The following is an 11205-nucleotide window of genomic DNA, read 5'->3' as shown; positions in this document are numbered from 1 at the left end:
TGATAATCTAATGCATGTAATCTAAGTAATAGTTCCCACAGTTTTCATTGTACTCATTAAACCGATAATCAAACAGAAAGTTGCCCAGTGCTGTAGTGGTTACCAGGGTAACCGGTCTATAGCCATTTCCTGTCAGGGAGTAAATTAGAATTTCATTCGGCCCATGCTGGTCATGGGCAATCATTATCAGAATTATTTAGTGTTTTAGAACGCACTTAACTTATTTAACGGTATGCCATTTGGTGCCAAATGGCATACGTAAAATAAGTTAAGTGCGTTCTAAAACACTAAATAATTCTGATAATGATGTACTATACTTATTTGCGGTATTTTGAAGTGGCCACAAATCACGTTAACAAAACCGCTTGTTCATTACAGCGATATCGCATTACAGAATACCGGTGTTATGCCGAATTCTGTGACCTACCTAATTATGTGACCATATACAATGTAATGTAGTGATGGTAAGTTTAGGATTAGGATTAGCTCAATACAGTTCAATTACTGCGGTCACTTTGGTGGGCCACAGAATTCGGCACAACACAGGCATATGATATGTCTGATTAAGACGCAACGTTACATACTAATATACTGTACAACTTTAAGAAAACATATAATGAAATATACAATTACCTGCTTCTTCGTTATTCTCGTCGATCAGACGTTGAGGTCGAGCCCTTTTCCGCGGATTTTTCTTCTCCATCGACATGCTTTCTTCCGAGCTAGAACTGTATGTCATACGGTTCACCAATCCTATTTGCGTACAACTCCCATCTCGGCTAATGAATTCAATCATTTGGTGTGACTCGTCGAGTTCACTCGTGTAATGATATTAATGGCTGGCTTTATCCCAGTTCTTTTAACATCTACCAACATTTTAATTACGTTTTTGTTTTTTATTCTGTCTTGCTTTTAAGCTGTGTACATGCCATTTTGGTCCGCTAAATGGCTCTTAAATGAAACGCTTCTTTCCGGATCTTTTCAACCGGTTCGCAAATACTGATCCGAAATGGGCAAATGCATCCAAATCCCTTTTAGGTATATGCTTTAAGATTTAGATAATTTTGTAATCGTCCTGGGATCATATGCACTTTCCCTGAAATTTCAAAAGTAGAAAAATAAAGCTTCTAAATGTTAAGTTATTATAATACTATCACGAAAAACTCAATTGTCCAATGAGGGCATTGCTTTTTCAGATATTAAGTGGCTTAATGGTATTACGTAACTTTTCCAAATAAGGACAAAAAGGCGCCTACTGAACCGGATATTGTAGGTCTCCCTCCCCCCTTTATTTCATATCCCCTTTCTGTATAGTTTTGCTTGGTTGCAGATTTTTGAACAGCAAAATAATGGCACTTGGAACGAAAGTTGTTTCACTTTGTGAGCAAACCAGCAGAAGAGGGACCAGACGATTAATTGAATGGCTACAAAAACATAGACTCATGAAGTCAAGGATGAAATGCAGACTGTGTAAAAAAAAAAGAGGAAATTCCAGAAGACACAAACAGGAGATGGATACCAATTGTAACAATATTTATACATATTTTTTTAAAAATTATAACTACAATTTATCATGCTTATTGTATATTTTACGATATTGAATTTCTAATCTAAATTATGTTTATGGTGATTTCAGGGAATGTAAAAAGCGAACACATAGTAAGAAAGTGAAAAAGACATGCAGGGCGGGATCGGTTTTTGAGAAAAGCAAGGTCACCTTACAAAACTGGATGTAGTTCATGGACCGGTAGGTAATAACACTCCACTTACTCAATCCTCAATACTATATAGGGAATACCCGTAAAACCAAAGATGGCGGTTGTATGCACATGTCCCGCCCCTCCCGCTGGAAAGCCAATCATCTGCTTTTATCAGTCAAGGCGGGAAACATTTAAGCCTATCGTCTGGTTCCACTGACGCATGCGCATATAGTTGAGGTTTGCGACAGGGGAAAATACGTTACTGTTTGAAGAGGCGGCAGATTTGATATGCAGTGTATGTAATGGGAAAAGTAATTTTCAAATTAAGGAAAAGTAATTTGTAATATTAACAGAAAAAGTTTTCTCCTTGAGGTAAGAGGCAATGTGAGTAATGTAAGTAATGCGTCAATTATAATATTTTCATGATGTTGACTACAATTTACCCTGATCGAAGTACACTCGTTATGATATAAGATTTCTAATAAATTATGATAAGTTTCTGATACACATTACATGATTACTTGATTACTGATATTGTGTAAATATCAGACATCCCAAGTGTTAGCCGCATATTGATAGTGGCTCCCTGATGCCCGCAAATTAGTTCAAATCTCCCGGAATCTAGAGCGAGCGAGCAAGAGCGCGCACATACTGTGCTTCAAGCCGTGTAGCAAGCACACATCAGAAAGGGAGAGAACCCTTGCACATGCGTAGTAAAAGTATAACATATGGGGGAAAGGCATTTTAAACCTTATTTTGGGGCAAAGTCATCAAACTTTTTCAGCGATTTTTATCATATTTTACTGCTGTTTCTATACATGCAGTTTTTATGTCCCGGTGACCAGTGAAAGTGCAGTTCTGACTCTCTGCCCATTCATTTAGATAGGAGCCTGGTCTTGTTAGTCCGAAATAGCTTTTTGGAGGCGTTGCCAAGATGGGGGCAGAGTGGCATGACTTGCCTAAAAGGACTTTGGTAACACCCAAGCGTGCCGAACAAGCCCTGAAAAGTGAAGCCAAAGCGTCTCGATCGCCCCCCGCTGACTGATCCTAGTATAGGTCATAAACCCCGCCTCCCCATGTTATTCGACCAGAACAACTAAACAACAGTTGGTGAGAATAACTAAACAATTAAATTGCACTTCACATATTTTTTTTCCAAAGATAGTTTCTGTCATTTACTGTTTTTAATCACGCTGATGTAATTTCAAGTGTTTGTTTTTAAAATAAGTTTGTTTTTAGTTAGTTATTTGATGCTATAAAAACGGCGCTGTGGCTGTGATTGACAGGTTCTCTGAGAAAAGTAGTCACTGAAGCACCAACAGACTTTTTTTTCGGGATCTTTGGAGGACTGAGGAGATTGGAGCTATAAATTTAATATCTAAATTTCTATAATTAATTATTTCACACCGACATAATGGGTTGTTCTGCAGTAGAATGTGCTAACCGATCTGGAATGTCCGATCAATCGTTTTTACCTCTTGTAACCACAGCCACGTCCAAGTGATCTGAGGGCGCTGGCGCTCATAGACAGTAAAAGAAATGGACACAGTGACCCCATTGATTTCATCGGAGAAGACTGAAGCCCGATTATTGCACTTCCTGTCTGATGGCTGAGCGACTGCGCGGCCTCAAACTGAGCTTGACGACAGTCTGACAGTTGTAAATCTTCTAGTAGCTGTGCCAAGACAAATCTGAATCACCTAATTCCTCAAAAACGTTGTTGATATTTATTTTGTCCCGTGGATTTTATTCTTCCTTGACTTCATGCCTTTATGTCCCCCCGATTACCTCATAGACAGTAAAAGGTTGCCTGCGAGCTTCTCCTCCTGTCTATACGGTAATGTCTCTATTGTGCGACATAAAGTCGCGTGGTTATGATGGAATCATCAGCTTATTTTTTACAAAAACGGCTTCTACGGGGACATAACGTAATATACAAAGTAATGGAGTCTTTTATATATTGTCGTGTTTCTTTGGAAATAAATAATGGACAAATTAAGTATTTGGATGCCTCAGATGTAAAGTTATTCGCCGTCAAAGTGACCCCAAAATGAATGGGAGTCAATGGAATGCTAACAGCAGGTGAAGTTCTGCTACAATTGCGGCTCCCGCGAGGCTTCAGTTTCCGGCTGATGGATTACCCCCTTGCGGGCGCTCTTTGAGGTGGTGACCATTGACCTGCATTATATGACTGACAGACAAGAACGGTTTGACGTAAAAATATCAAAATTTAAACTACTGCGGAAACAAAGACACCTACATCTTGGATGCCCTTGAGGTAAGCTAAAACATACCAAAAATTAATTTCAAAGTGAACTATCCCTTTAACAGTAGTGTTTATATATTAAATAATATAGTCAAGATAATTACTTTTACACAGAAAATTATCTTTTATGAGGTACTGTATAAAACACAAGCACATTTTTTTATTAAACCTTCAAGCTTGGATAATTGCTTGGACAGTTTTAATCAGTGGACAAAACGTACAGAATTACATCACAACTAGGAAGTTACAACAGGTAGGCCTACTTTTAAATTCACTCTTGTGCTCATTCTAACATTGCAGGTATAAAGAAGGTCTTTATTATTATTATTTTTTTACAACATTAGGGTGTTTGTCTGTGACATCCAGCATGATCCACAATGCACTCTTGCAATGTTTCATTTCAGTTGACTGTATAAGTTGCTAACTAAAAGCACATAACACAGAGCAAATAATTTTCATGAGCATGACTTTATTTATAGCAATATATTCCTATTCACAAATAAGTTAGGCCTAATGGATGAATATCACATAACATAAATAATTTTCATGACATACAGTTTATATGCTCTACATAGGTGGTGTACTGACAACCCTTTACAACTTTAATAACATTGATGATCATTATATTGACTGACATCATCATTAAAAATGTTCTGACTAAATAAAATGTTTTCATTTCAGAAATCTGATCACTGTAAAGTATCTTGTTGTTTACTGACTGAGTAACCGTTCTACATGATTCAGTGTGAGGGATCTGTCCGAATGATTCCCAATGAAACACAAAACATTCCATGTTATAGTGAAGCTGGCATCTGGAGTGGCCATCACATTTTAGGGGTGGATTTTGTCTGTGCTGCTGGTCTTGTTTGAAGTTGACATTTTTCTTCATCCTTTTCAAAGAAATCTGAAGTGCCTGTGCATTTTCTTGAAGCATATCCTGAGTCACATGATTGGTTAGAGCTGATAGAGTCATTTCTAATAACTGTGAAGGAAAAACGCATTCAGATTAGCATTTTTGTCTTCATTATTAACTATGAGTAATACATATAATGCATGAAACCTTGTGGATGTTGTGGCAGCCTATACACTTTATACTCAGTTTACTTAAGTGATGTTTTTTCATTGTCAGTTGAATACTCACACACACAATCAGAAATGCCCGCATCCCATCTTGCACTGAATGTCTTCTGTTTTTGGTTTTCACTTATGTTCTCTGTGAAAATTGTTGATTACAAAAATTTCACTGAATGCAAATTGTGAAAGTATTTATAACTTGTGTCAATGATGTTTCAAAAATATGCCTTTCAACATATTCATTGAGTAACTCAGATGAAGGACTACACATTCACTCACCACATAGAACACATAGAACAACACTTTGAGAATAATTACTGTTAATTACTTAATGCCATTTGCAATGTCATACACGCCAGATCCAGTTCTTGAACATGCAGGATGTAAAATCTTAAAGTCACCTGACATACTGGCATCTGTTATTTCCACTGATGTTTCACCAAGATGGACTATAGAGAAGAAGAAGAAGAGACACGGACCGATGAAAGAGAATATTTCACTCCTTTATAAACTTCTGCACTGGCTGTATAATGTCCGCTACACAAGTAAAAGGTTTGTTCAGAAACATGTGAACTATTTATACTGTCTATTGGCTTTTATTAATGTGTTAAAGATACTGGCTTCTCTTATTTGCACTGAAAAAAGAGACACTGTACAGGTGAAAGAGAATAAGTGTTATGAACTTTCATGTATACTCACAGTCAGGAGGATCGTCCATGCTCTGTCTGGTATTGTTTTGTGGCACATTATCATCAGTGTTCTCTGCCATCATGTCCATATTCTCCAGCTCTGTGATCCAGCTCCTTTGATTATTTCTGTTTTGAAACAATGTGTATTGTAAAAGATACAAATAAATTTGACTTTTTGGAAATTTTGAGCTTATCACTGATTTCTCATCCAAGTAGTGCATGAAAGTATATATATATATATATATATATATATACAGGTGCTGGTCATATAATTGGAATATCATCAAAAAGTTAATTTATTTCAAGAATTCAACTTAACAGGTGAAACTAATACATAGACTCATTACATGCAAAGTGAAATATTTCAAGCCTTTATTTGTTATAATTTTGATGATTATGGCTTACAGCTTATGAAACCGACAAATCAAAATCCCAGAAAATTTGAATATTACATGAAATCATACAGTAATTAGACAGGAATACCATGGTCATTGAACCAGGGTTTGGTTCTTTTGGCAGTGTAGGCAGGTGCAAATCCTGCTGGAAAATGAAGGAAACATCTCCATAAAGCTTGTCTACTGAAGGAAGCATGAAGTGCTTTGAAAATGTCCTGGTAGACGGCTGCGTTGAGCGAACAATACAGTGGACCAACTCCAGCCGATGACATGGCTCCCCAAACCAACACAGACTGTGGAAACTTCACACTGGACTTCAAGCATCTTGGATTGTGTGCCTCTCCGTTCTTCCTCCAGACTCTGGGACCTTGGTTTCCAAATGAAATGCAAAATTTGCTCTCATCAGAAAAGAGGAATTTGGTCCACTGTGCTTTATTGAATCCAGAGTCAACACAGCCGTCTACCAGGACATTTTCAGAGCACTTCATGCTTCCCTCATTTTCCATCAGGATTTGCACCTGCCCACACTGCCAAAAGAACCAAAACCTGGTTCAATGACCATGGTATTCCTGTGTAATTTCTGTGTGATTTAATGTAATATTCAAATTTTCTGGGATTTTGATTTTGTGGGTTTCATAAGCTGTAAGCCATAATCATCAAAATTATAACAAATAAAGGCTTGAAATATCTCACTTTGCATGAAATGAGTCTATATAATATATTAGTTTCACCTGTTAAGTTGAATTCTTGAAATAAATCAACTTTTTGATGATGTTCTAATTATATGACCAGCACCTGTATATATATAATCGAAATATAGATAAAGTGCATAGTATTCTCTTAAATCTGATTTGCTATTTTCTAAGTTGATTACTACGCATTTTGAATTTCATTCTGTGTTTCTAAATTATTTATGCAAATATATAATAATGTGCTAACACAAATCTACTGTCCCCTCTTCTGGCTTGTGTAAATACATCTTCCACAACACACCAGATTGACCTGGGCTGTGTTTTCCAGGACAAGGTAAGCCTAAGCAAATCATAATTGGCACCAATAGTCATACAATCCACTAGCAAAGAATGTAAACCGAGGCACATATTACTAATGTTAACTGACGGTATAAAAGAGCGCACACACTTCTGCTGCTCTTGATTGCTGAGCGCACATTTTTAATCCTATTGTTTTTCTCTAATATATTTAAAAATGATAAATAAAATGAAAATACAGGTATTGGTATCGGCGGGTACCAAAAATGAAAGTATCAACACCGGGCTCGTTCTGGAAAGTGTTATCGGTGCATCCCTACTTATGATGGTTTTTGGGAAATGCAGCCCTGGATGATTGACATCAACTTATTCAACCTCTCCAGATCATTAATCTATAATATAGAATATAAATCAAATAATTGTCAACTGTGATCTGTTATGCTTTGACTATGTAAATATTGTATGAAATATCTCATTTAACATGATTAGTAAATATTACAACTCTTTCCAAACATCTAACTGTTTCATGGTGATATATTTATAATATATATTATTTTTTCATATCAAAAGATACAGAGTAAGACCATGAGAAAATTCTGTACAGTATGACTGTACATAAAAAGATTGATCGCAATATTAATTGTAACACACATTATAAAGTGTTATAGTTCTTTAAAATGCAATAGGCATATAATACTAAGAACCGCTGAAATGAAAACTTTAAATGTTGCTATGCAGGATTAAATCACTACACATGAACCGGCTTAAGAAATGATGCCGCGTTCCAGGCAACCTGTAACCCGTGTTTTTGCAACCTTATACCTGTGAAAGTGCAGTGGAACGGCAGTCAAACCCGTTACTACTTACTGTAACTACCAAAATGCACCTAACATGACACATACTGTCATAACTCAAAACTGAGGATTCATTTCATACAACAAACTCTTTAGCTCTTTGAAGTCTGTTTCTTTCATTAATGTACTACAGCAACTGTTAACTACCAGCACAGTGAATTTGTAGTGCAATTACATTAAATCCCTTAGATGTTCTCATTACATTTTCATTTAACATTCAACAGTGTTAACGCAGACATAAATACTATAGCTATTACTATAAACAGGTACTCACAGATGGAATGATACCAATGCTAATATTTTGCAAAATATGTATTTTACATATGACATTTTGTATTTGTCAATATAAAATATCTTACCCGACATTAATGGTAAAGTTCCCATCACTCTTCTGAGTAGAAGGAAATGCAAACAGAAAAAAACAAACTTCCTTCTCATGTGACAAAGTAGGCCTACTGGTTTAGCAGGAATAAATATGCATGACACACATGAACACATGAACATGAAAACAAAAATATCTAAATAAGAATATTATTAGGTGTTTTAACTACAAAGTTATATAAAAAATGTTTATTAGGTACAATGTTATTTCATTTGTGTTGTATTGCAAAACACTTTTACAGCTATTGATGATATGGTTAGGTTTAAAAGTGGGTTAAGGTGGAAGGGATAGTGTAATTCTAATAATTGATTATAAGGCCCTGGTCTGTGTATTCATGGTCATAATCAGAGTTTTCTCTGTACACCTCACTGGTCTTATTCTGAGTTGAAGCTTCATTCTCATCCTCAAAGGGCTGCTCAACATTAGAAGCGGAAAACGAAGCTGTCCTTTGGACTCTTGATTCAAATGAACCATATCCTGAACTTGCAGACAGAGTTACAGGCGTCTGAGGTTTTCTCCTGCCTCACTGTGTGTGAAGGGAGACACATTCAAAGGTGCTCAGATAATTCATATATTCATAAAAATAATTGAGGAATGAAATGAAATGTGAACTTGTTCATGTTTTGACTTACTCTCCAGTAGTTCCCTTTCGAAGGGAACTCAACAATACGTCAACGACGCTATGGGGGAACGCCTCAGGCGTGACAGGTGTCTGAAATCACTATCAAATCACGTCAATCATATTGACCGGCGACAGCCCGTGAATCATTAGCGTGAATGATTAACGTGCGACCTGGAAGTATAAAAGGGCGCCTTGCAAACATGACAAATCATCTCATCGTCTTCAGGGACTGTCTGTTTGAAAACGCTATTCAATGAAACGGTAAGAAAATTAAATGTACAGCACACGAGTGTGCTTTTCTTGCCTGGGAGAAGAGCGCGCACGGGAGATTCTCGAGGGAATCCTCTGTGTGAACTGTGAGCGTTTTTCTCTTAAAACGCTCGCTCTCGTCTGGCCCTCTTCTCGAGTGAAGGGGGTTCAACGTCTGGTTCTCATGGTCCCGCTCGTGCCGAGGCAGAGCGGCGACTTGCATCATGGGCTTCCAGATAGAGCTCGTCGATCATCTTGAGAGTGCTGTAAACCTCTCAGATGATTCGACGGCTGACGAGGGCGAACTGCAGGTCGATGACGAGGATTTTTCACCGACGGTTTCCTGCAGTTGCTGCTCTTCAGGACGAGCAGGAGATGGCTGAGGAGGTTTATAATCAGGTAGATCCTGAACCCTCTCAGCCACCCTGCCCCGTGTATGCAGGTCTGGTGGATGTTGTGGAGCGCGCCGCCAACAGGCTGTAGCTGCCATGGCGACGCGCTAGAGGAGAGACCGCTCGCGGTAGGCTCGGCGATCGGTTTCTCCCCGGCCATACACCACCAGCTCAGGTGAGCCTTCCATTCCTTCCTGATCTTCACACGGAGATCGAGAGGGCATGGAAGAGCCCATGCTCTGCCCGTATTCACTGACATCAGCGGGTTAATTTCGCTGATGTTGATGGGATCGCAGAGCATGGGTATGTGTCGATGCCGCCCATTTGACGAGTCGTTTGCAAACTATCTCGTGTCTGGGCAGGCGTCGACACTGAGAGCTCCAACTCTGCCATCCAAACCGCTAAAGACAACAGCGCGTTTGAATGGCAGAGCATACACGGCAGCAGTTCAGGCTGGTGCTTCCCTGCACACCATGGCGGTGCTGCAGGCATACCGGGCCGACCTGCTGCAGGATCTCGACCAGGGGGCAGGGTTGTCCCCTAAGGCAGTTACTGAGCCGCGCCGAACCACGGCTCTTGCGCTCCGGGCCACCAAACAAACTGCTGCCACGATCAGTCGGTCGATGGCGGCGATGGTGGCCACGGAGAGACAGCTTTGGTTAAACCTGGCCGACGTTGAGGAGAAAGAGAAGGCCTTTCTCCTCGATTCGTCGGTTTCGCCCTCTGAACTCTTTGGCCCCGCCGTGGAGGCGGGGCTTGGGAAGTTCAGGGAGGCGAAGGCACGCTCAGCTGCTTTTAGGAAAAAACCTACATACCGCTGAGATCCGGTTCCACGCCCAGGCAGGCGGGAGGGCCTGGCCCTTCACGATCTGAGGACCGTAGACAGGGCCAGAGAGCCAGTGTCGCCTCTCGTGCGCCCCCTCTGTGGAGGAACAGGGCGCAGGAAAGGCGTGACTCCCGCTAGAAGAGGGATCTGAGGGAGGTTATCCAGCACAAGCGCATACAGCGTCGCTGATGGATAATCTCCCCGGAGGGCTTCATTAAAAAGAGAATCCAGCCCTCTCCTCTCTTCTGACTCCCCAGACGTTCATTACATCAGGCCTGGCGCTGGGCCTATGATAAGAACGATGTTCCAATGGCCCGCCTAGGCTTGGTTAGTAGAAACGCCTCTTTCAGGCATGTAAAGTGGGGGACCCCAGGTTCATAAAGAACTATCTGGCGAGTCTTCACTCCGCACGCCGCAGGTGAGCTGTCTGGTCTTTTCAAGAGTAAATTTTTGTGAATAAAAATTCCGAAATGTATCTCTCTACAGACCTCGTTCCCTGTATAGAGTCATGGGGTCATGTCAAGGTAATAAGGTAAGAGAACTTTATTGGATTATCAGGGCCCTGAAGTTCCCCGTTAGGTGGCCAGAACGGTAACTGTGTTAGCCTTCGGGCTGCTAGCCACCTCAGGGTAGAGTGGTTGGTCTCTCTCTTTAAATTGTTTTACTTAGAGTGTTGACTGACGCTAGAGCTTCAGATAGATCTTATGTCCGGCCCACAGGTCCGTTTGACTTCTTCCTGAGTATGTCGCCCCTTGAGCTCTGTTTGG

The 11205-nt window shown here is 39.8% G+C and overlaps 1 protein-coding gene and 1 long non-coding RNA gene across 2 annotated transcripts; one reads left to right on the top strand and one right to left on the bottom strand.

Moving 5' to 3' along the window:
* Positions 1-4148: 4148 nt before the first annotated feature.
* Positions 4149-8363, bottom strand: LOC143732969 (uncharacterized). Its single transcript, XM_077224457.1, has 5 exons — positions 8327-8363; positions 5740-5855; positions 5442-5489; positions 5108-5179; positions 4149-4948 (listed from the first exon to the last, which is right to left on the bottom strand). The coding sequence occupies exons 2-5, from the start codon at positions 5816-5818 to the stop codon at positions 4791-4793; spliced, it is 357 nt and encodes a 118-aa protein (XP_077080572.1). The 5' UTR covers positions 5819-5855; positions 8327-8363; the 3' UTR covers positions 4149-4790.
* A 921-nt stretch (positions 8364-9284) lies between these two features.
* On the top strand, positions 9285-9702 carry LOC143732374 (uncharacterized). The gene is made up of 2 exons (XR_013201099.1): positions 9285-9531; positions 9570-9702. It is a non-coding gene; the product is annotated as an uncharacterized LOC143732374 (long non-coding RNA).
* The last annotated feature ends 1503 nt before the right edge of the window (positions 9703-11205 follow it).

The sequence above is a fragment of the Siphateles boraxobius genome, unplaced genomic scaffold (genome assembly GCF_051911475.1).
Source record: "Siphateles boraxobius isolate OS27281-9 unplaced genomic scaffold, OSU_SipBor_1 9, whole genome shotgun sequence".
NCBI lineage: Eukaryota > Metazoa > Chordata > Actinopteri > Cypriniformes > Leuciscidae > Siphateles > Siphateles boraxobius.
The sequence above is the reverse complement of the archived record's forward strand: the minus strand, read 5'-3'. Positions and strand labels throughout refer to the sequence as shown.